Genomic DNA, 26,288 nt, shown 5'->3' with positions numbered 1-26,288 from the left:
ACATCTTTCAGCACAAAAAATGTTCAGAAGTCAGCTTTGATATTTGACCAGAGACACATGCAAGACAAAGCAGCATCTTACACTGCAACACAGTTTGTCTTTAACCCACGGATAAACTGCTAGTGGCAGTGGTCTGAAGAGCCACCTTTTTTCCATTATTATCCTTTTGCTGTGCATCATTCTGAAAAATAAACTTTCTCTGCTCTTTACCAGTCCTTGTGAATCAATTTCCATTGCTAGGCTTAAGGAAGGAAGGCACGTAGCCAAGCTATTAGATCAGCAACAGTAAAGGGAAGCATCTCACCCGTCATCTCCTCAGCCTAGGATTTGGTGCTTTCTGACCTCCAGAACACACTTTGGCTGTAAAGGTGTCAGCGTGACCAGCAGGAGAAAATATCAGCAGTGTTCTGGTCTTCCTTCTCCCCCAGGTTGTGCATACAGACCTGGACTGACTCAAGCTTCTCAAACTAAATGAGCAAACATTCAGGCTTTCATTGCAGCCTAGTCCCACTGCTGGTGTGTTGTCAGCACACAGCTCTGTGCTGTGATACACGGTACAGTGCAGGTTAATGTTACTAAGGATGCTCACAACTGCACGTTACAGATCTCTAAAAATACTTCAACTGTACACACCAGTAAGGACAGGCAAACACAGGATGAATTTAAGTAATGTGAGAGTTAAATAAATTCCTTTTGATACTTAAAGTGGAAAACATGTTTATTAACATTCTTTCAAGCTTTCCTTATTCAAGGCCATATAAAAAAAACTCTGCATTTGGATTATACATGTTTCGTTACTCTCTACATAGTTACAGAGGCATTATATATAATTTACTTTTCTCATGATACACTGGTAAGTACTGAGCTTTGTTAATCAGGTATTTGAAAGGAACAATTTGTCTATATACACAATTTATCAGACTAACGTAGCATAAAATGCTCTTCAGTAAGAGGTATATGAGTTGAAGATCAATAGAATACTTACCTAAAATTCTATGTGGAACAAAACCTCCTCTGTTTTAGTCACCCCCTTCCCCAGCTCCCACATCACCACTGAACAGACAGACCATTCGTCGCAGTAGCAAACAAAGCTAAATTAACATGTTAACAACAGATCTTATTTTGTGAACTACTTGAAACTAAACATACATTCTAAGTTTCTTTATCCTAGGAACTGCTCAACAGGACAGCTTACACTCAGCTATTGTGGCAATCTTCAAAGAATTATTTGGAATCACTACTTTACGATGAAAGTGGAATCTCTTCTGCTTTCTTTCTGATAGACCAGCATACAGAACCTGTTCTATGCTTTGTTTGTCATAGTGGTGACAATTTTTGGAAAACTCTACACAAACATGCAAACAGACTTTTTTGTTGGGCTTAAGGGGTAACACCTACCATACACATAATAAACACTGCTATCAGTATGACCCAGCTGTAGCTACAGAATTATTTCCATCGAAATCCCATTTCAGCAGATACCAATGTTTAAAGTAGCCTGTGAGATTTTTATTGATAGATGCTATTAACGTTACTCATTAGCACTGTGGAGTCCAGTTAAACGGTCTTGAGAAGACAAAGCGTGACTGAATACCTGAATCAAAAATAAATCTACCTGTACTGATTAACCCATAGAACAACTACACGAACCGCTCCTACTGAAGAACCGGGTGGATTAAAATGTATCACCTACATAAGTGTTTGTGTTGTACAGCCTCAGGAACTCTCTTACTCGTTCACTTTTGGTCATGAGTAGTCTCAAACAGTATTTGTCACTCTGTAATCCCTTTCATCATTGGGCTGGAGCTGAACCACTACGCTTTCTTCACTCGCTCCATTTTCTGCATCACTGCTATCAATGTTGTCATTGTCATCTTCCTCGTACTCGGAGGACTCGGTCATATTCTGATGGGAATGCGATTCTGACAGAGCCCCAAATGACTGAGTGCTAACTGAGGCTAATGGTCTAAGCAAGGGGGTATTTTCAGATACTTCGTTTTCTTCTTGACTGCTGTCTGTCTCAGAGTCAGAGTCCCCCTGAGAAGGGACCACTTTCTGCTTACAAACAGGGCACGTTTTTTTTGTTTTTGTCAGCCATGGGTCCACACACTTGCAGTGATATGCTGTTAGAAAACAAAACACGTGTAATTATTATCTAATTAAGAAGGACAATTTAACAGAAACACATCTCGCAGATTAAGTAAAACAGGAATATTATAGAATTTAACTCGAAACAGAATTTTACTTAGAAATTCTCTGGCAGTTGGACTGCCCATTCTTGTGTACAGGACACCTAACAGTTGAAGATCTAGGACCTAAGCAGTAAGGTAACAACTCATTTCCTCTACTGCATGGATCTGACAGCAGTCCTGCAAAGGGCCACATCTGACAAAATCATCACCACTGAGTTCTGAGTGCAGCCAAGGCAGAGCCCTTATGTGGCTTCAGGACAGGCTACATCCCATCATTCAGGCTGTCACTAGTCATGAAGTTACATCGTTTGATTGTCCTGGAGAAAGTGAAAGCCTACTTTCACATATGGAAATAGGAACTCCAGAATCTGCTTCCCTATTCAACACAGACATTTAGGGGACAGTGTCAAGCTCAACGTTTTTTTCTTATACACATCCAGAGAAAAATGCAGACTAGTAGTGTTAGCCCTTTTTCCTTTTAAAATCAACAACAAAAGCTTGCTCTTTTCCCAGTTTGCATATGTGCTCAGGTAAAATAAGTAAATAAAATTGTAAGTCTAGATCTCCAGACATGGCATTTTAGATAGCTATTTTAATGCAAACGCCAGACCTGAGGTGCAGCCGCTTACCATGAGAGCATGGAAGGATTCTGAGCTTGTCTCCATCCTCATATTCATCCAGACAAATGGCACACACATCATATTCATCTCCTACAGCACATGAGAATCTTTTAACTTCAGAAGATTTGCAGTAAGGCTCCCAGCACGCGCATATAGGTTCTCTTTCTGTTTCATTAATCTTCCTGTCCTTGCAAGGGGCAAGTTCTTGGATGCTACATTGTTAATTTACTATCTGTATTCCCCGATTAGGGCTACAGCTCGTTCACTTTCCCACCATATAAATTAAAATAAGAAATGTTTTCAACTGGGAGAAGTGCTCTCTCTGCAACAGTCAATCATTCTTATTAAAAGAAAGATGAAATTATTTAAATTTAGGATTCATGTTACCACACAGGTACTAACTAATAACTTATTCAGAACATTTTGATGAAAAATAACAAAGAAAAAATAAAGCAAAATAAATAAAAGCAGTTTAGTTATATGAGAGAATTTACATCACTGTGTGACTAGATACGCTGTTGTCAGTACTGACATTACGTGGTGCTGTGGCATATGATATGACCAAACTGTAAACAACTTTTAGCATTTTTCCCCCTTTAAAGGATTTTACGATATGGTCTTTCATCAGTCCAAATCCTTTCAATTTTCCTGGAAGATGCTGGCCCTCTGAAGTTCCCATTTACAGCAGCAGTTAATGCCTCTTTCACACATAAGTTAACTGCAAACAAAGCCGTAAAACACCAAGTCTCAGCATCAACATTCTCTTCCAAACACGCGTGTCCTTGAATATTCAAATTCAGTATTTAGACATAATACTTGTCCAGAACTGGGCACCACTGAAAAGAGCTGTTTCTGTCTTTCTGCACCCTCCCTTCATGTATTCACACTGGAGATATTCTTGTGAGCTACTCTGCAGGCTGAGCAGTCCCAGTCTCAGCCTTTCTTACAGGAGAGATGCTCCAGTATCTTCTTCACCTTCAAGGCCATTTGCTCAACACAGCCTTCCAGATGTAGACTCACCAGCGCTCATGCTAATATCACTCTCCTTAGCTTTGAAATGAAATCCCACACCTTCACTGTTACTTGGTGGAGCTACCGTGGTACAAGAGACACTTCAGCATAAGTTATTCCACCTGTGTGTATGGATATGCTGTTACTACACCATAAGCACTTGAGACAGATGATTTCTAACACAGTCCAGAACTGCAGCAGTGTGCCAGGGCTGCACTCCCCTGACAATGGCCCACATGGAGACGCCCAAATCACAGGGTGCCAGAAAGAAGTTAGGCTGGCTCAGCTCATCGTCCTGTTGCGTCCTCCCTGTCACACAACCAGAAGCACGTGCCAACAAACAGAGCTGCAAGCTTTCTTATCACTTGACTAATACACCTTCGGTTGAGGGACAGGCTAGTTCCAGGATCAGGTGATCTAATGCATGTTTGCACATGCTGTCATAAGTGCAGTCATCCGCTCCGCATGCGGTGCTGGCATGCCTGCATCCACGTTACCTGGTACACACTTTGTAGCAAAGGGAAGCACCAATAATTTATGACCCGCTCTGCTGAAACGATGGACAGCCCAGATACTGCCTGAGATCCTGGGGCACGCCCCAGAGATTTGTTCACTGGGAAATGCAACCTGCTGCAGAGAACCTGCTTCAGCAGCAGGGTTGGACTCCATGATCCCAGAGGTCCCCTCCAGCCCCTACAGCTACTGTGCAACAATTCACGTTCAGAAAAAAGTGACCTTGGTGAAGCAACTGTTTTCTCAACAAGACACACGCTCAAGTTCTCAAGCACAGAGGCCAGAAATGACAGCATTTTGGCCAACTGCAACAAAGACATTTCCCTTGCTTTCATCGAGGCCTTGTACCCAGCCAGGCCTATCTCATCCCACCTTCACAAGGCTTCTTTCACTGCACAGTAGGTTTGAACAGGCTCCGAGCCCAATGGCTTCACCTGCACCTGCCAAGCTCATCAGCTGAAGTCCATCTGCTGAATTTCTCTAGGTTATTAAAGAAATTAATTAGCACCATTACCTGACCCTGGCTTAGGGTAGGAAGGCAAAGCCTACGCAGCAGTGAGCCTCCTCAGCACCCTGAGGCCTGTACGCTTTCTCTGTGTGCCTCCATCACTACTTTCCAAATTATCACCCAAGTTCCACCCCCATGACTACACTGACAGCAACAGCAGTCACCTCTGCTGCTGCAGACTTTCACAAGCAGGCATGCAGGTTCTTGTTAATCACTGCTGAATTTGCACTGCCAATGGGGCTGACTATGTTGACAAGTTGCATTCTGTAGCTGAGAATTTGCTCTATCAAAAAGCATTATTGTGTTCTTTGTGTCTATTGCAGTTTCCATGGAAATAAATAGGAAGCATTACTTCTGGAGTGACCTAAGTATCATGCTTAAATAAACTGCAAATGAAACAAAAGTCTCTCTTACTTGATACATAAATACAGTGTTTTCAGAAGTACAGTTACCCATCACATACAGACCACAGCCGTGTGCTGATGAGCACCAGAATGCAATCTGCCAAGACTTTGGCAGTTTTCTTTATTAAGCCTACACTGTACTGTGCAATCAGGCAAATGGGTCAGTAATGAACAGTAATTAGACCAGTTATAATCCCATTTGCAGGAAAAAAAATATCAGTTTAGGAATACTACAGAACGGTAATTACTCTGGAACAGATTTTTAAAATCCATTCAGATACTACTATTGACATTATTTCCCCAATTTCTGCATGTATCAATCTACATACAAAGACACGTACATGAAAGCTCAACAGCCATGATAGTCAAATATGTTTTTGCTTAAAAACATTTTTACAACCTATTACTTGTCACACAAAGGGCTATTTTTCCCCTCAATGCACACGCAAGTCTGACTACCCAAAATTAAACCCTTATTTCAGACTTAAAACACTTACCAGCTTCACTGAGTCTTGTGGGTATAGCAATTCCAAAATCCCATACAAAGAGCTTTATAGAAACCACAGGGTATAACATTTATTAGCTTCCAATTAAAGTGCCTAGATTCTTCTGTGACAGCAGTATTGAGGATAAAACTCAACTGCATTTGCAGTTCTTAATTCACTTGCCACAATAGTTTATAAAGTCAGTATCATAAAGTCGGTTCAGTTCCGCGCTCATCTCAGTAGGAAGAGCAAATGTCTTTCTTTCTAAAGAGATGCAAACATTTTTTGATTCCGTGCAGTCTTTTTTTCTTTTTGGCAAATATCCGTTTCCTTCCAGCACACTGTCAAACTAAATATATTCTCACAAAGTATGGATGTTTAGGATATTTATCTGGTACCTAATGGGTGCCTACTGTACCCCACTGCCCACAGAATACACGAATTTGTCCATATGCCAAAGCATGTTTTTCCGAGTAGGATATATCTGTGATTATGTTACATGGACTATAGGTAATTTAAGTATCACACGAAATTAACAACGTGCACTGAAGTCAGGAGAGTTTTCATAAGCACTTAACTTCAGCTTAATTTGCAAGTGCTCATTAGCGTAATTGTGCTTTGGAGCCAATTGAGGAAATAGTCACTTAATGATTTTACGTGACGCTTTTTTAGCTTCTACTCTAGATAGAAGCAGTGAACCAGAAGTAACTTCTTTACTGTAAGGGTGATGGAGCACTGGAGCAGGTTACCCAGAGAGGCTGTAGAATCTCCTTCTATGGAGATGCTTAAGACCCATCTGGACACCTACCTGTGCAACCTGTTGTAGGGTCCCTGCTTTAGCAAGGGGGTTGAGCTTGATGATCTCTTGAGGTCCCTTTTAACCCCTGCAATTCTGTGAACTTTCAAACACTAAATTATTTAACGCTAAATAATTTAAAGTAGATGAATAATGATTGAGAGAATAACAGTGCTACCAATACTTTCTAAACACTTTTTTAGGCTGATTTAGTACCCAACTTAACCATTTCCATCAATATTAACACACACTCACAGTACATCCTAAGCTGTAAGGGACCCTTGTGGACCACAGAGCCCAGCTCGACTCCACACAGCACCGAAATATCTACATCTGAGAATAGTGTGCAAATGCTCCTTGAGCTCCAGCAGCTCAGGGCTGTAACTGCTGCCACGAGGAGCCCATCCACACCTGCTGCCCCCAGCTGAGGAACAGGAGGGAGCTGCAGGCCACCATGAAGCCACCAGAGTGTCATCCTCTGTGGGCTGAACAAACCCAGGGGCCAGTCCAGTCCTCATACACCTCGCCCTTCAGACCCTTCCCACTTTTGCAGCCCTCCCTTGGACTCTAATAGTTTTGTGTCCTCCCGATATCATGGTGCATGAAACTGCCCGCAGTATTACGCAAACTGTGCTGACACCACTCTGTGCAAAACTGCTCATACCATCATAGGCCAGGTGCAGAAACTCTTAAGTCTAAAAGCTTTCTGTTCTGTGTAAATCACTGAAAGCAATCATTACCTGGATAAGCCAGGTTTGCTTTACAACCAACTGAGCTCTGAACAATTTATACTGTGAAAGATTCAGCAAAAAGAAAAAGGAAGAATAAGGAAAATGCCAAGTAAGTTATTTTCATGCACTTGCTACTTAGTCGTATAATCCTGAGATAGTCATTACACTGCACACATGCACATACTATCTGACAAACACATTAAATGACTTTCTTGAAGCCACATGCTGATGGATTTCTTGCTCTTGTTTTTTTTTTCTTTTCTATGTTTTTTTTTGTTGTTGTTGTTGTTGTTGTTGTTGTTGTTTTGTATTTTTGTTACAATTAATCTTCAGAGGAAATCACTAAAAGGAAGCAAAATTAATATTCACTGGCTCGTGGTAATCTTTTCCAGAATTAATTTTAAATCCATAGCAACAGATCATTATAGCATTATCACTTTTTTTTTTTAAGGATTTTTTGGGATTTGGTTGGTATTTGCTTTTTCCCCCCCCCCAAACGAGGCTGACTAACATTGTACAGAAACCTGTATCCACTCAAACTGAACACCTGCTTCACACAAACTGAAGGCAGCATTATTAATAATGCAGGGTGGCTTTATCAAGGGCAAAGAATAGTAAGCAGTTCTACCCTTGAATCCAAGCATATCCTCTAATGTAGTATTGATGCGTGGGCAAATCCCTGTTGACATGTGTTACATAGAAATCAATTAAGTACTCTTTCCAGCTTTTCTTCTCATAGGTTGCAATAGATCGTTCATGAAAGCAACTGGATGGGAAGATTTAAAAACAATATAATTTTCTTCTACTTTTAAAAGCCAACAGACTGCTACAGAGAATGACTCAGGACATTTTTGAAATTTAATTAATAAAATAAACTTGCTACAGATTTATTTCTTATCTCATTGTTCTATCTTGAATACAAATGATTTTTAAAAAGAATCACAGTAACAAACACTTTGGCACTCAGTTTGAACACTCTTGCCCTCGCAGAGGTACTGGAAGTGAATGAAAGGAATGCTCCTTTGGAAAAGCAGTTAATTTAAACCCCCGAGACAGCTTTGCTTTTACAATGTCTGTAGCATCAGGCATCTTACATACCATTAGTTTTTATCCAATTCCAGGTAGATTACAGGTGTAATCTACCACAGTGACTGACTGCTGTTGTCACTGTTAATGAGAACAGCAAGGAAGATCTGAGGAATTTCTGTACAGACTTTGTGAAATATTTTCACCCACAGCACACACGTGGTGTCCACTCTGCTTCTGCTGAGGAAATGTTAGAACTCTGTTCCAGTGAGAGCAAGGTCAAGATACCTTTTCGTGTGTGCTTTCACCCAAACCCCATTACCATTTCTCACATACTCAAAAATATCAAAATCCCCCAATTAGGGATATTTTGTATTAAAACAGTATGTTCTAACTAGACAAAAAAACAATCCACTTGCCTTTCTTAAATTTGTGTATGGGAAGTTTCTTCAGCTGATCCTTCCTCAGCCGATTCCTTCTCGCCCTGTGTCTGTCTTGCACAAATTTTGTGATCTGGAAACATGAGACACAAGGAAGACAGTGTGAATGGTAAGTCAGAACAAAAGAACAGTAAAGGTTTTGACTTGAGAGCCTTTGTCAAAAAAGGAACTGACACTCAAGCTGAGTCACCTTTTCTCTCATCTCAAGGATGAAGACAAACAAAGCCTATAGGACATCTTTGATTACCACAGCACTCGAAAGGGAATATACAGAAGTTTCTTCGGAAGAGAAGAAATAAGAATAATATTCTCTCCATAAAATAGTGACTATTACTGCAACCTCCTACTGAGGTACAGTGGCATAGAGGCACAATTCAGGGCTAAATAAAATTTATTAAGCTTGACTAGTTTTGCTAACAGCAGTTTTAAATTTGGATGAGTTCCTTAGAGGATTATTCCCACGTTCATCAGTCCTGGTTTTACACTGTAGCCTGGGGAACAGGATAGAGATCTACTTCAAGCCATAGACTCTCTCTGTCTTCAGCCATACTGAAGATTGTTTCCATTTTCTTAGTAGTCCTTAATCCCATTTCCATTCATTTTCTAATCCTGACAAGTTACATGACTTCGTTTTTCAAATATGACAAAAAAAAAAAAAAAAAAAGTGTCCTTAACCAAGGCAAACACACTGACAAGTGGCCAAACCATGGCTGAGAGCAGCACAGAGTGAACATTAACATTATGGAAATGTAACTGTTTTCATTCAGAGTAAGAAAAAAAGAAGTCCAGCTCTTAAGTTCTTAAAAGCTAAATTTAAGAGAATCTGTATCTACAGCTTCTGCTCAAAGAAATTATTTATGCCCTGAATGCAAACACTTCAGAAATTTATCTCATCCACGTCACATGTTTAATATTGCATCTTGTTACAGTCAGAAAGATCAGCACAACGGAACAGTAATGTATGAGATGTACTGACAAAGGGACCAATGCAACTGTAAGGTGCTAGAAGGAGAAAAGGACTGCTTACCAAAGATCCAGGCTCACAGTGTAGAACTCCACAAAGGAGGGATCTCCAGAAAGAGCTCCTTCCCCAGTGGCAGTCAGCCCTTAAATGGGGTCTACGAGCCGTGCAGCCAGGCTGCAGCCCTTCCACTCACACCACTGAACTGCCTTCACCTGAGCTCCCAGGGCTCACCAGGTCCTTTCCCCAGGAGCTCCATCAGTGGTTCAGGTGGGGACTCAGCAGTTACCATACACATCTGCTGTGGCAAACTGCTATTTTTGTGGTGAGTGGAGCACCTGCAGTTCTAAAGATCAATCTTTTGGGGATAATGAGGAATGGTTGAGGTCAGAAGGGCAGTGAAAACACTGGTGGATTTTACATTTTCTCTAATTGATCACTTCTCCACGGTTTTTTGAGAGCTGCCACGATTTTAACTCCAAATGTGCTCATGAATTTCAACTAAATACACAACTGATAGCATAAACAACACTAACACAGAAAGACATATTTCAAGAAAATTTCACAGAGCAATTGATGCATTATTTTTTACCAAAAGAAAAAAAATCTCGCAATTTGGTCAGAGATTATAGAACCACAGAATCACAAAGGTTGGAAAGGACCTCCAAGGTCACTCAGTCCAACCATCACCGATCACCAATATTTCCCCACTAAACTGTGTCCCTCAGTACCACACCGAAATGTTTATTGAACACTTCAGGGACGGTGACTCCACCACGTCCTGTGCAGCCCGATCCAGCACTCGACCACTCCTTCAGAGAAGAAATTTTTTCCTAATATCTAACCTGGACCTCCTAGGCACAACTTGAAGCCATTCCCTCTCATCCTACTGCCTGTTACGTGGGAGATGAGGCCAACCCCCACAATGCCACAACCTCCTTTCAGGGAGCGGCAGAGAGCCATAAGGTCTCCCTTGAGCTTCCTCTTCCCCAGACAAAACAATCCCAGTTCCCTCAGCTGCTCCTCTCAAGACTCGTGCTCCAGACCCCTCACAGCTTCACTGCTTTTCTCTGGACACACTGAAGGCCTCAGTGTCTTTCTTGTAGCGAGGGACTTAATGCTGAACGTGGTACTCAAGGTACTCCACTGTCAAGTACAGAGGGATGATCACCTCCCTGCTCCTGCTGGCAGCATGCCCAATTGAGAACCTCTGTAGGTAGCATATATATTGTAAGATATATACTATATACTGTAATAGGCTCTGAGCTTGCTGGCTATTACTGTACCTGTGTGAAAAACCAGTGCGAGACCTGTGTTGTGGATCAGTGAGACTAATACTAATTAAGCAACACCAGGTTGGTGAAGTGGGACATGTTCTCAGTGTATGAGAATGCACACTGTTCTTTGTGGAGTGAAAAGGGAAAAGCTCATGCAGTGATAAGAGTATCAGTGAGGACAGTTCTTTGTAAGCTGTTGCACAGTAGGTAGAACCTCCTGATGTCTCCTGACTTTCCTTTCCCAAAAGTCTCTGTTTATCATACTAAGAATAATAAAGAATTATAAGTAACAGCAGTACAGTTATACACAGCACATACAGCTTTCACTGTTTCTCTACTGTGTCACTTAATTTAACTTTAACAAGTGACAATTCTGTGACAATCTGTTTGTAAGAAAGGATGTTACTAAATAGAGCAACTTACCATAAATATGACAATGAGAATAAGGCAGATCCCTACTATTATTAGAAAAGGGATTAAGTAGTACTCCAAAGGAAGACTGAACTCTGGGATCAACACAACGTGGCCACTGTAGAGAGAAAGATAACAGTTGCTAGAAATGTTAGAAAATAATAAACTGTGAATTAAAGAATAAATACAATGAAAAAACAACCACCACCAGGATTAGCACATGATTCAGTGCAATCAATAGCAAATCGAGCCACGGGATAACTTACCCCTTTTCATATGTAAATTCTTCTTTAAGAGAATTGGCTGATGCTTCCCCAATGAAGACAGAAGGAATGTCTATCTTCTTTAAAATTTCAACTGTATAAAAAGGAGAATAATAAAACCACTATTATAGACACTGTGGGCACTCTTAAGATGTTAAGACTCGAACACTATGACATTCTCACAACATGAGGATACATTTTAACGTAATAACACAGACTGATGCACATGTATGCTAAATTTTTATGTCATATAAGCATATTTTTCCTACTGAATAATTTACAGGCATTACTGCAGGTATATAAATCAAAATTATTAATTGCATTTAAAGGGAGCATAAAAAAAGTATTCTGACAAGAACGGGCATCAGAGTATGTTTAACTAGAGCATTAGTTCTTACTGAGTCATGTTACATACCATCCAAAATTTCAGGCAACTTATACTTTACGATCTGGTATGTACATTTTAGTCACTTTCTTTCATTCTTTTCACCCTAGCCATTAACACACACATTGGAAAGGTCAAAAAGCAGAACAAATTTCACATCTTTACTTCAGCTTCAAGAAACCAAATGGAAGTGTCTCTTCCTTTTCCAGTTACTAATGAAGATTAATAGTAAACTTAGAGGATGAAACTCAAATGAAAAATTATCAAAAGGTCAAGTCCCTATTCTAGAAAATTTATTTCCTTGGCTTCAATTTATGCTTATCTGCACCTCTAAGTCAACATCAAAGTATTCAGGTTCCACAAGCAAAAGCACACATCACTCTATGTCTCTCCACACCGCTCAAGTGCCTGTTTGTTGTATCTTGTTCTACAGTTGACTTCAGAGTGAAACCCGAAAATAAGTTTCGCATGGGTTGAGAACTCATTAAAACCACATCCACATAGCTTTCTGGACTACTCTGGACTACTTCCACTTAGTTTGCTGACTGTCAATTTCCTAGTTTGCTCAGTGGTGTTTCTACTTTGAAAGAGTTTTGATTCTTCCCATTTACATTCTTGCTACACATTTGATAGCCTTCAAAAATCAGACAAAATAAACTCCTTAGAGAAAATCAGAACAGTGGGTCAGACAAAAAACACATACCATAAAACCAAAGCATCATTTTGACTACAGAATACAACAATGTTCTGAGGAGAACCACTCCAAGAAAGGTTAAGTCAGAACAGCTAGTAACAGCACAAGCTTTCCAATTTAATCAGGAGGGCTTTAAACTACAATTGTCAGGGCAGGGCTCCTCAAATCATCCCACGTTGAGGCTGATGACAGCGATGGATGCCCTGGGCCTGGAGTTGGATCACAGGCCAGTAAGACAGCACCAAAGATGCAGGATAAGAGAACTCCAATTGGTAAATCAGCCTCAATGGGAAAACATCTCAAATGCCTGTATATCAACGCATGGAGGATGGGAAACAAGCAAGAAGAGTCGCAGGCGTGCATGTGCTTACAAGGCTTTGATGTCATTGGCATCATTGATATGTGGGGGGATGGCTCTCATGACTGGAAAGTAGGAATGGACAGGTATGAACTGCTTAGGAAAAACAGGCAGGGGGAAAAAGGGGAGGAGGTGTTGCCCTCTACATCAATCAGCTGGAGTCCATGGAGTTCCACCTAGGGATAGATGAGGAGCTTATGGCTTAGGGCTAAAGGGAAAGCAGAGGAAGGAAACGTTGTGGTGGGAGTCTGTTACAGGCCACCCGACCAGGAAGACCGAGTGGATGAGGCCCTCTGTAGACGGATAGGAGCAGCTTCATGTTCACAAAACACAGTCTTCCTTGGGGATTTCAGTCACCCCAGTATCTGTTGAAGGGACAACACAGCAGGGCACCAGAAATTTTAGGGGTTCCTGGAACATGTTGATAATTTCCTCTTCTAAGTGGTACAGAAACCTATATGAAAAGTTGCTATGCTGAACTCTGTCTTCACAATGAGGAGGGGATGTTGAGTAATGTGAAGTTAAAGGGCAGCCTTGGTTGCAAGATGGGGAAGATCAAGATCCTTTGGGCATCAAAGAAGACGCACGGCAAGCTTGTTATTCTGGACTTCATGAGAGCGGACTTTGAACTCTTCAGGGAACAGCTTGGCAGGGTGACACATAACAAAGCCCTGGAGGGAAGAGGGGCCCAAGAAAATTGGTCAGTATTTAAGGACAATCTCCTCCATGTCCAGAATCAGTGCATCCTGAGAAAGAGAAAGGCAGGCAATAATGTCAAGAGGCCTCCATGGATCAACAAAGAGCTCTTGGACTTACTGACACACAAAAAGAAAGTCTATAGGGAATAGGTTATCTGGAAGGACTACAAAGAAGCTGTCTGCAGTCAGGAATCAGGTTTGGAAAGCTAAAACACACACAGAATTAAATCTAGCCAGGCGCATAAAGGGGAACAAGAAGAAATTCTGCAGGTGCATCAGTGATAAATGGAAGACTAGGGAAGATGTGGGCCCTCTCTGGAAGGAAACGGGAAACCTGGTCGCAAGGGATGCAGAGAAAGCTGAGGCGTTCTATGACTTCTTTGCTTCAGTCTTCACCAGCAAGGGCTCTTGCCACACCACCCAAGCTGCAGAAAGCAAAGGTAAGAACTTAAGAGAAGGAAGATCAGCCAGCTTTAAGCGAAGATCAGGTTTGAGATCATTTAAAGAACCTGAAGGTGCACAAGTCCATGAGACCCAATGAAATCCATCCACAGGTTCTGAGGGACCTGGCAGACGCAGCTGCCAAGCTACTATCAATTATATTTGAAAGATCATGGTAGTCTGGTGAGGTTCTTAATGATTAGAAAAGGAGAAACGTAACGCCCATATTCAAGAAGAAAAAAAAAACAAACAGAAGATCCACAGAACGACAGGCCAGTCAGTCTCACCTCTGGGCCTGGAAAGATCACGGAGAGGATCCTCCTGAAGGCCCTGCGAGTGGGATGTGCCCTGCCTATAGTGAAGGGCTGGAACTAATGATCTTGAAACATCCCTTCCAACCAATTCTATGATTGTATGATAAAACCAAAAAATTGAAAAATACATACGTGCAATATGTATTTCATATAAAATAAGAATCCATTTGCTCAAGGAATAGAAAAATACATGCAGTGGAGCAAGAGCAAAATGAAACAACTAAATAGTCATATTTTGAAATAGGAGTTCTTTCCAAGAGTACAGGGCTTTTTTTGGGTTTGCTGCTTTTGCTATTATCCACATCAATCACATAAACCTATCTCATAAATCAAACCATTTAACTCAGAACAGTTGAACTATAAATTAAAGGAAAACAAAAGACACAGTCAAGAGAACATACAAACTTAACATCACAAATAACACATAAGAACACGTATGTTCTTACCCGGACAGTTCTTATTTTAAAGCATTCAATGCAGGAACATTTTTTGTTTTGGTGGTTGTTACTTTTAATGTATGTTTTTGACTATTTGTTGGGGCTCATTTGTTGTTATTGTTTTTTAAGTCAGTTCATCGTAATACTTTGAACAGTAATACTCATGTAATACTGTACACTCTGGTAGGTGAAATGATTTTCAAACAGGAGAGAAGAAGTGATACCTGTACTTACTGTCGTTGGATCCCATGCTTATGAGGTCATCAGAATCAACATTGTGAACTATAGCTGCCTTGTATCCAGCTCTCTGCGCGTTTAAAACCTGTAAGCCATACAACGTATTTGTTAGTAAGAACTGTACTTCAGAATACACCAGGTATATGTGCAGGAAGCTATAAACGTTAACAGAATTTTGTTTTCCCTTATAAAACAAGTATCACCTTGAAAATAAAATCATCCTCGTTACACAGAGCCCCAAAGAAACAAACACTAATTGTGCACTAGAACTCAAGAATTAACTCATTTGTAGAATACATATTAATATGATGATACAGATTCAGGAAATGGTCTTTTATTGCATGGTAACTTTCCACTACAAGAAAACTATAAATAAAATTATAAATATTTTACAATATCAAGCTGTTCTACCTACTAAAATAATTCCCATCCTACCACTCATGAACAAGTGCCTGTTTTTGCCTGGCACTGTTTCCTACTCCCATCAACTGTGACCCTATCATTGTCACTGAGAGCTGCAAGAAGGTCCAGCTATAAAAACAAGAACGAAACATTAAAACTGCTTACAGATTTTAGGTCACATCAGTTTTCTAACCTCCCCTGTGACCCCTGGCTACTGGCACAAGAAAAGGCAGCAAAGAAGGAAGACCGCCTTTTTACACTGACCGATAGAACGAGGTAGAACGGTTTTAAATTAAGAGACAAGATTCAGGTCAGATGTCAGGAGGAAATTTTTCATTGAGAGGGCAGTGAGGCCCTGGCACTGCAGCCCAGGGACGCTGTGAGTGCCTCATCCCTGGAGGTGCTCAGGCTGGATGGGGCACTGGGCAGCCGGAGCTGGTGGGGGTCTGCCAGGCCATGGAAGAAGTGGGGCCAGGACGGACTGTCAGGTCCCTTCCAACCCAACCACTCTGTGATTCTATGATTTCCCTTCAAGAAAAGTAAATACTGCTAATGGATGCTTTATATGACAAAACTGCAGCACCAGTCACCTTTATTTGCCACACATGCTGGCTCATGAACAAGTAATCTTAAGCTAAATCATAACATAAGGCTTTATTTGCCTTAGATCTTTTGTTTGCACAAGAATAAAATTCTCCCTCCCTTTCACACCAGTATCGACCCTATTAACTATACTTATTTTTCTAAGCAACACCAAATTCTTAGAAAAATAAATACAAAACATACATGTGTATATTACCTTGACATCAAAGTTGCACTCAAGCCTTCGAATTAACACAATAAAAGCCATGGACGAGTTGTCCCTCAGTGGAGGGGGGGCTATAGGCTCACATGCATTCTCTGGTTTTGAATTTATTAGGAATCCCTGAAAAACAGTAATGGAATAATGTCAGCTTTGTGTCTCTTTAGCTGAACTAAACAGTTTTCAGACAAATATAAGGAAAAAAAAAACAGTATTTTCAAATAATAGCTAAGCAAATTCTTACTATCAACTTAGTTCTACCACTGTGAAATTTCTGCTACATCTCTATTAATTTTTATTTATCAGAATCTTTCTATCTGTAATAAAAAATATTGAAATCTGGAAAATCTGAAAGTTAAGAAAAGTTTTTCCACTTATTTCAGCTGAAGTTCATAACTTGGAGTTTGCAGTACAGCACTGTACAAAAAGGACCGTATGCACTACATCAACATTGTGAACTACTGCCCTAAGACATACTCAGAATTATAGAACTGAAATGTAAAAGAATTAACACTGGTTGTGTATAGAGAGAAAAATCCATGATAACAAAATGAGCACTGCATGAAAATGTTAATGTTACCTGTACACAGAAACTCTGATCAAATCTGGTCATGCAAACCATTACTCCCCATATCAATTACACTTTAAGTGCCACATGTGTGGAACTCCCCTTTGAATAAAGCTCACTCATCACCTTCTATTTGAGAGGAAAAAAAAGGGCAGTCCAGTCTCAAGCACAGTTATATCTCAGGATATGCATCTGTAGAAAGCTGTGGACCAAACTTCCAAAAAAATGTGAGGATGCAGACACAAACTCAAACTGTCACAGGTCAATTCTGCAAGGGAATTATCCCTGGGTGTCATCATAGCCCAAGGCCCATGCAAGATAGTTTAATTTAGTCTGTAATGATAGTCAAAATGCATAGGAATGTGTTGCACTTGAACTCATTTTTACTTCTACACAGCTGACCACGTCTGTCTTAGTTAAGGTCTAATAGTTAAAAAGGTTAGAGCCCAAGCTCCTTACAGCTATTTCTGATATATTACATTGGTTCACTCCTAGGGCAATCACTTAATCGCTCTGCTTCTCAGTTCAGTCAGTAAACAATACCAGCTTTACCTACATTTCTCCCCATAACAAATCTTGCTAGACATGAAAAGAAAGTCCTGCTGAAGCTTCATTTGCAAACAAATTCCTACTGTTAGACAAATTCTTACATTAGTTTATTCTTCACTGTGATAGGACACCATGCAGTCAAAAAGGAGTCCAGGCTTGTATGACCACATCAGCTTCATCCTTGTCTATTTTTTAACTCACAAGCATCACAACACCAACGATGTCTCACAGCCAAGTTTTAAGGCCTTCCATGTCACAGACAGAAGGAAATGGAAAGCAGCTCTCTGCCCTCATCTGCTATTCACCATCTCCACAAGCACACAAATTATAGCAATTCCCCTTCACTGGAACTGGGAAGATTGCATGTGCAAATGTTTAAGGCTTAGAACTCCCACACAAAATAAATGCAAATACATCTCAATCAGAAATATTTACTCATACACTGTTAAAAGCAACAGCCAAACAAGGTCCTGCACTGAGCCTGACCCTCTGCAGCCACTTCTGTAATAATAAATAAAAATAATGAAGGGTAAACTTTGTGTAAGAATTAAACTGTTTGGATGGCTATGCTAAACTGCCTTTCAAGATGATAACTGCAAGTACAGAACAACCAAAAGGAAAGTTTATCTGAAATGACCAGCCTTACCAATGCTGACTGTCAGAATGTGATCCTACAGAAGGTAAATGGTTCACATCACTGCAAAGATACTTTTATCAGGCAAGCAGAAAACATGCAGCATAAGCATTTTCCTGGAATTGAAAAAGCTTCAGCTACAAAATCTCAACCATAAACTTACCTCAGAGGATAACTTACTTACTACCTCCTCTATTTTATTTTATACAGATAAAAGTGAGGGTTTTTTTCCCACATCAGTTACTTACTACTGCCATTAGAATGGATGGATGTCTACTACCACAGCCATCCAGAAAAAGCAGAACTTGTAGCTTTCATAGGCAGTGATGAAAAGACATTTGTTCTCCCTTCCTCATAAACAGTCCCCTTCCACTTCATCTTCAGCAAGATCTACTTACTGTGAGTTTCATTCATCTACACACCTTACATTTGAAATGTGTTAACTACAGTAGACATGCAGAACAGGACATGATTTGTGGTTTTATTTGTTTATAGAATACCTTCAGGCCTTCTGCTGGCAGTCTGTAGCCAAATCTGGCAGGTAGATCATCAAAGGTCTGGGTTCCATTTTCGAAGTTATACTACAAGAAATAAATTTTAAAGAAAATTCAGGTTTGCAACAGGATGGAGCCCTGGGCAGCCTGGTCTAGCATTAGGTCTAGAGGATGGTGGCCCTGCCTGTGACAGAGGGGTCGGAACTTGATCCTTGGGGGCCCTTCCAACCCAAGCTGTTCCATGATTCTATTTGTACTTACTCTTGTTCATAAACAATTTTTTTTTTTTAAAGATGAAAATATTTATCAGAGGTAGGACCTTCTGAAAGCACATCAATGAAGCCATAAAGTTACTTTTCCACTGGACTTTCACTCACACAGCAACTTCATTCTTTTCTCATCCAGTTGTCAAAACAAGGAATTATTTAGTAAGTAAGAAACCTGGGCATTAAATCTCCGTCTACAACTCAAATATCACCATGTTTGCAAAACAGGAATCTCAACAGCTCTACAGTTTTCTTCTACGCAAACAATGAGCTTTCAACTTCCAAACAGAGGAATACTGTAAAGACCTTCAATCAGTGGAAGCTTTGTTTCCTCCTTCCTCGTGACATCCTTCATAGCTGTATGAGTTGGTTAGCAATGGAGAATCCAGACAATAAAAAGTAAAGAACATACATAAGCTGAAATCTCTTCTCAATATAAGTAAAATAAATAAATGAACAAAATTAGTTTCCTGAAAAAGCTGTGAATTCTACAGTAACTGCTTATTGTATCACAAAACTGTTACACATGATAGTCAAGAAAGAATCACGATTACCTCGGGAGAAGGTATTTCACAACTGTAAGATTTAGACATGGGAACTCTAATTAAAATAAAAAGAAAACACTATCATGATCTATCTTAATTCTTTCAAAAGGAAAAGATTTCAAAGAAGCTCCCTTTCCACAGACTTTATTAAAGTGGAAGGGGAAAAGGTAGCAATAGAGCTGAGCTCAAAGGACAGGCACTTGTTTTGTGTAATCAATCCGCTTCTACCACCTCTCCCCCTGATCTTCCATCCTGAAATTAGGCAGCACAGCTCTGTGCCAGTGAGCTGTCCTCACCGTTCACTCACTTACTACCTCCAAAGTGCTCTTCCTGAGCTCACGTCATGCATGCTATCCCCTAAATTAATCACAAGTTTCAATTTAAGCTAAGAGGCAGATAAAAACATACTTATTTTTATCCCCTGTGAGAACAAAGCAGCATAAACACAAACCTAAACCAGTAAAGAAAGAATTTCTTTGCTAGGCAGACCAAAAGATTTGCCTGGAACTTTACCCTTTAGACAATCATTAACCCAAGAAGTCTTTCAGAATCATAACTTATCTGTATGCCTTCAATTCTCCTGAGCATTTTACCGTCTCCTTTTCAAACAGCACAGTTTTAACAGGTATCTGCTTCATCCCCTCAAATCCTGTTTAACAGACATTCTCAAAATAGATCAGTCATTACCCAAATATCCCAGAATAAATCCACTTCTTTTTTTGATTGAATTGTTTTAGAATAGCGCATGCTGAAGCTTAAACAGAGAAATTAAAGTAAGCTTCAAAATATTTTTTCTAAGATAGGAAGTAGCAAGCATAAAAATAAATTTTATTATGAACAGAAGAAATGTGTGTAAATTAGAAAGAAAGGGGGAAAGAAAGATCAAGTCTGCAGTAGAAATCAAGTTTAACATTTCACTGCAGAATGTCAGTGTCACAACAGCAGTTATCTGCACTGCTGCTTAGATTTTTTCACCTACAAAACATAACAGAGTAGCAGCAATTTCAAGACCCAAATTACACAACTGAGCATTCATGAACCCCACGTTACCATGATCTCACGTACTTTTATTTGAACACTTGCTTCAAGGATTTTCACTCCACTCTCCTGAATTAACTGACATGACACTAACACATACTTTGGATGTCACTGTGACTGGCAGAGAATACAGGTATTACAGCATATAGACAGAATTATTTCAGTGGAATAGATTGAGTTATTTCCATCCTACAAATGCATAGCTTCCTCCATAAAAGTACAAGACACGTGACATTGGTCACTGCCAAGGAGTGCCCACCATGGCACAAAGCATCCTTAGCCTTAACACTGAGAGTTAAGTTCATTAATCAGCCTTACATCACAAACAACACAAAGACTACTTAAAACCCGAAAAATATTATTCTCATTATTTAAAATACGTACATATGTAGGCACAGCACCACAAAAGCTTCACTGACAAAGCTCCAGCACAGACATAAATAATACTAGCCATGGGCAGAATATTTTATTTACTTTATTTGGATAGAGTTACCCTACAAAATGGCATCCACTGTCAAAACAAATTGCTACCTAAACCAAATAACCTAAAGCAAAGAGATTTATAACATGCCATAGAATACATGTTCAGATTGGAAGTTCTTACACGACCTTAAAGGAATGAAGTGTTTTCACTGTGGGGTATCTGAGCACACACCTGACAGATCATTTGAAAATGGAAGGTTTATTTTGGTATTGAACTGAAGCCTTAAGGCAACCCTCTTCCAAATGACCCATTACAAAATTTACTGCACTTACTCATTAGCAGATTAATTTAGGACAAGATTCAATTCTATAGATTTCACCTGTGGAAAAAAATATTCTCACACTTACCGCTAAAATATCTGCCTCCACTGGTAAGAGATTCAGGAAAGCAAATAGCTGGACAGTCACAATAGTGTATATCTGTGTGGCAGACAACATCAGCATTCCTATTGACAACAGCATATTTCAATATCTGTAAAACAGTGCGGGGAGGGGGAAAAAAAATAAAAATCAAGCCTTGTAGCAATACTTTCCTCTTCCATTTTACTGAGTTCTATCTGTCAGCTAAAATCTACCCTCTAAAAGAGCAAGAAGATATTCTGTCTTCACTTTTGAGAGATAATTTTTAATTTATATTACTTTAGAGAGAGAAAAGAATCCCATTTACCAAGAGCACGTAACCTCGACAGGACTGCCTGTGCAAATCAAAAGTTACAATAACAGCACTTCAAAAAGCTTCAGGGAACAAGTGGCAACGTAAGTGGTACAAAGAAACAAACACTCACGTGTTGCTAATTACCCTTAGACATGCTTAATTCTAATATTCAATTCTTCTAACACAAACATAAGCCATCAAAATTTCTTAAGTGCCTGAAGTAATTCTACTAAAAACCATTTACTCTGCAAAGCTAATTTCAGTAGGCATCAACTAACAGCAAATTGTATTAATTCCAGGGAAACACACGAGTGCGTGATGCACTGCGTGAGCAGGATGGTAACCCAGAATTCAGGTGGTTCAGTGTCCTCTGAAGCATGAGCATTTTTGAGACCCTTAAAAAACAAATACTCTTTAAAGTATTCTCATATGCTTATCAACAACTCATAGCATTAAAAAGAAGTTAATTCTGCTTTGTTAATAAATTTTCAGCAAAACTGGCAGCAAAAGGAACAACTTATCTCTCTGAAAGCAGGAGCAAGTTTGCAAACAGAAACAGTTCTTTTAAAGTGCTGATTGTCATTAGTCAAAGAGGAAAAGAAAGAAAAAGCAAGAAGCAGCGGTAAGAGGAAATAAAGCCATCATTTTGGTATTATGCCTTGCCATACAAATATGGCTTACCCACAAAAATATTAAAAATGCAAAACAAGAGCCTGTAAGCCTTTCCTGCACCAGCAATGATACTTGCTTCCCTGCTGAAGTCACCGACTTCATCCTATTAGCCCCACAAAAACACAAACGTGTAACGTGGACCAAAGCTGCGGTATTTGATAAATCCCTTCACACACAGTGAGAAGCGGTGCCTCTGGAAAGCTTTCATCCAAAGTGCTCAATGCTGTGGGCCAGTAACCCACTGCCACTTTTTTGGTCTGTAATATCATCTAGAGGCGACTGTATGAGATTCATTCACAGTAAGCTGAAAATTCTGCTATCTACATTGGAAAATCAAGCACCCAAAAACTTGGCAGGAGGGCAAGGGGGAGAAGGAGGTTTCTGTCCTCCATAACTGACTTCAGCACTTCAGAGCACACTGCCCTGCACTGAACAAAACAGGGTTACGTGGGGAAAAAAAAACAAGACTGCGATCAAACAATCCAGTTATTGACATACAAAGGGCACACGGGCACACGGAAGGCGCACCACTGGCCACAAATGCAGTACCTCCTCACGTCTCAGTCCTCAACTTTACACGAGATGCACCTTTTAATACTTTTTACTTCAAAGATTCCTACTGTTTTATGTTTTTCCCACTGCATGCAGTTATGTGTGGCTTGACACAGCTTTGATGCACGCTGTTGAGCAAGCTGAACTTCAGGATGGGCGGCTGAGAGAAGAGCTGACATTTCCAGGGAGCAGAAAGCAGAGCCTGCACGAGGGACTGCCAGCTGCCCGAGCTCCTTCCCCAGCCCTATAAATTGCATGTGAGAGGCTTCCTCCCTGTGCAGTGCTCCCAAAACAAAGGCTGGCTTACTGCCATGCCAGTGTACAAAAATTATACATATATATATAATTAAATCAGTGTTTGGTTTCTCTGCCTCCTCACTTATTTTATGACTTTGCTAAACATTGTACTTTCTCAACTTTCATTTGGCAAAATAGAACTCATCATCAGTGGACAATTTCACTGAAGTGCTGGTGATACACGATCTACTTCAAAGAAAGCTGATCTATACAAGCATTTTACAATGCTTTAGGAGTGTTTTGACTTGATGGATGTTTTCTAGATTTGGATTATAAAATAACTTATTATAGCTGTATTATAACAACACTGCTGTCTGCAGAACGTTTCAGAGACCACAACTGCTTTCATTCCTGCACCTCACCCTCTTACAATCCAACCAGGTGCAGCAGAACCACCGATTCCACACTGCAATCCAACCAGACCACTGACACCATCTGCTGGGTACAAACTTCAAAAGGAACGACAGAACTCCATCAGGAAGTTCATTCCAAACAACGCTACTAGAAGAAGGGGCCAACATATTTTTAGCTTAATTTTTTTCCCATTTTTCTTCAAAGACGACCATCCTAAAACAAACCTCTTTAGCATAAGGAAGAGCAATGGGGAATGACCCCCACTCAGCCTCCCCCATCACCCTGTACTACAGTCAGCCAGGAGGGCACCGCCTGATCATCACTGCCTCCCAGAAAATGTGTCCTCAGTCACAGCCCCACGACTACATGCACAGCCAATGGTGGTTAGAAGCAGGAGGGAAGAACCAGCCTCTCTTCTAGATGCCCTTCCCTGCAAAAGCAGAACTTGACACCAAAGATCACAACCTCTGCTCCCCCCAGACAAGTTTCAGCTGACAGTTTCTTCTAGTAATATTGCTATGGCCACAATCCAATCTATAAAGAGACAATGACTAGCTGCCATTCAGACACATGATGCATTGTGAAACTTCTAACTGGTTAGAAGAACAGAAGTTACAATCAAAGGAACTTGTAATGAATTACAAAATATGTGACTTTTTATTTCTGAATTACAATTTTCTGGCTTCCCAAATCTGTCAGCCCCAGCAACAGGAACATCTGTGAAACTGGAAGAGCAAAAGGGTAACCATCCAAAAAATGGTAACTGTCTTAATGACAGAAGTAACCAGACACTTGAAACTATCACAGTATCATACATACAGAAAGCACTAAAACAGCATTAAGTATCATTACAAAATAACAGAAATAAAGTTGCTCATGCTAACAAAAAACACATATAGCCCTCTCCATCAACCAGTTACACACAAACTCTTCTGAGCCCAAGAATTACTGCCTCAAACACATCTCAAAAAGCCCTATGCTTCAGGAAACTTCACAGCTCATTTGTAGACCACAGTCTTTATTTGAGTAAAGCAACTTACACCATACAGAAATAGAAGCATATGCAATTAAACACTAGCTGCAAACTACACAAATGAAGTTTAACTTCTCTTGCATTAATTCGGAGTGCCTACACGTGTTTTTCTAGACAGGGTTCTCATTATGTAACTGTGGGAGTTTCAGACTGCTTCCCACTTTGCATTCCAGAACTTGCAAAACACACTGAGCCTGAGGAGCTGCACACCTCCTCCTGATGGAACAGGACCATCAGGTCCGGAGTGGGGAGGCAATGTGCTGAGGGCACCACAGTGGCCATGAAGCTCCTACATGAACTTCAAATACATCAGCCAAGGCACTTCCCATAGAAATAAGGCAGAAGCAGTATTTTTGACTTCACAATGGATAATATATTTCTAATAAAACTTTTCATGGAAGCAGAGAGCGCAATATTGCTTCTCATTTTAACAAGGATCTCACTGTGTTACAAATAACATCTTTAAACACCAACAAGCTGATTCCCAGATCAGAACGTGTAACCTGAGGGGAAAATGCTCTTGTAGCTGCAGTCCCTGCACTCTGTCAAAAGCACCGCGTCACACCTGCCAGCACCAACAAGCTGCGGGAGCATCAAGAAATGATTTGGTGCTGGACGCTGAGCTGACAGAGCACTCGGAGCTCCTGCCGACTATTCTCAAACAGAGATGCTCTAAGCACGCGTAAACATAAATGTCCAGAAACACATTTTTCAGTCCAGTTTCTTTCACAGTAAAAGGCAGCAAAGCGCAATTCCCTGCCTATACGTTTATGATCACGCCTCAGTTCTTAAGAAAATACTTGTTTTAACCATTTAGCAGAAAAAAAACAGATCTACATTGAATAGCCTGAAATTCCATCTCCGTGCTGCACAGGATTACAACGCCCAGAGAGAACGCATCAGAGTCCGCCCCACCACAAACACAGCAACGGCGTTTTCCGCGTTTTCAGCAGACTGCTCTGTCCGAGGCTTCCAAAACCCAGCAGCGCAGCACACGGTTGCACAACCGCCATCACAGCTCTCACGTGTATCTCGGATAACCCTACGCCGCGGCTTTCTACAACCCAACGGCAGCCCATCATCACCAACCTCCACCTCCCCCACCCGAGGCTGACAGGACCCAAACCCGCCTCACACAGACAGCCCTTCGCGCTCAGCTCCGGCCGCCGCAGCACCGCTCCTCCCCGCCGCCACTCTCCTGCAGTCAGTGCCCCTCCCCACCGCCTCACCGCAGCGCCGGGCCGCGAGGAGCTACGATACGGCCCCGCGCCCAGCCCGGCAGCGACCCGCAGAGCGCTCGTGCCCCGTCCGGCCTCCCTCCGCCGGCCGACCGCGAGGCGCCGCCCGGAGCCGCAACGATACCGCGAGGCGGGGCGGTCGGGGCGGAAGCGAATAGGCGCTGCGCAACGAGCGGCGGGCTCAGCGCCGCACGAACGGCCGCAAAGCCGGGGCGCCGCGCGGCGGGTAGGAGCCGGGGAACGCGGCAGCCGCCCCTGCAGCCTACAACCCCTCACCTGTGGGGCCGGCACAAGGCCCGGCGCCAGGAGCCGAGAACCGCACTTAGGCCGCCTCCATGGCGCGCTCACCTCCGCCCAGCGGCCGCGGCGGAAGTTCCACCCCCAAGGGCCGCGGCGGAAGTCCCGCCCCCAAGGGCCGCGCCTGCCCGCGGCATCCCATTGCTCCAGCCGGACGTCGCTCAGGCGCGGGCGCGTGACGCGGCTTGGCGGGGCGGCTGGGCGGGC

At 41.3% G+C, this 26,288-nt stretch overlaps 1 protein-coding gene across 1 annotated transcript; it reads right to left on the bottom strand.

Annotated features, from left to right (window-relative positions):
• Positions 1–700: 700 nt before the first annotated feature.
• RNF13 (ring finger protein 13) lies at positions 701–26,157 on the bottom strand. Its single transcript, XM_042820246.1, has 10 exons — positions 26,061–26,157; positions 21,332–21,455; positions 18,658–18,738; positions 16,404–16,529; positions 15,200–15,287; positions 11,642–11,732; positions 11,388–11,493; positions 8,706–8,799; positions 2,822–2,902; positions 701–2,123 (listed from the first exon to the last, which is right to left on the bottom strand). The coding sequence occupies exons 2-10, from the start codon at positions 21,443–21,445 to the stop codon at positions 1,759–1,761; spliced, it is 1,146 nt and encodes a 381-aa protein (XP_042676180.1). The 5' UTR covers positions 21,446–21,455; positions 26,061–26,157; the 3' UTR covers positions 701–1,758.
• Between the last annotated feature and the right edge of the window lie 131 nt (positions 26,158–26,288).

This window comes from Centrocercus urophasianus, unplaced genomic scaffold (genome assembly GCF_019232065.1).
Source record: "Centrocercus urophasianus isolate 14NV4802_14NV808 unplaced genomic scaffold, USGS_Curo_1.0 seq_19, whole genome shotgun sequence".
NCBI lineage: Eukaryota > Metazoa > Chordata > Aves > Galliformes > Phasianidae > Centrocercus > Centrocercus urophasianus.
This window is presented reverse-complemented; position numbering and strand designations above follow the sequence as displayed.

Excerpts from the sequence above, each read along its gene's own strand:
- RNF13 (XM_042820246.1), bottom strand. The coding sequence starts at position 21,445 with ATGCTGTTGTCAATAGGAATGCTGATGTTGTCTGCCACACAGATATAC. Across the intron at positions 16,530-18,657 it reads TGCCAGCAGAAGGCCTGAAG|GGATTCCTAATAAATTCAAA; the intron begins GTATTCTATAAA and ends ACTGTTTTTCAG. Across the intron at positions 2,903-8,705 it reads CATACACAAATTTAAGAAAG|GAGATGAATATGATGTGTGT; the intron begins GCAAGTGGATTG and ends CATGTGCTGTAG.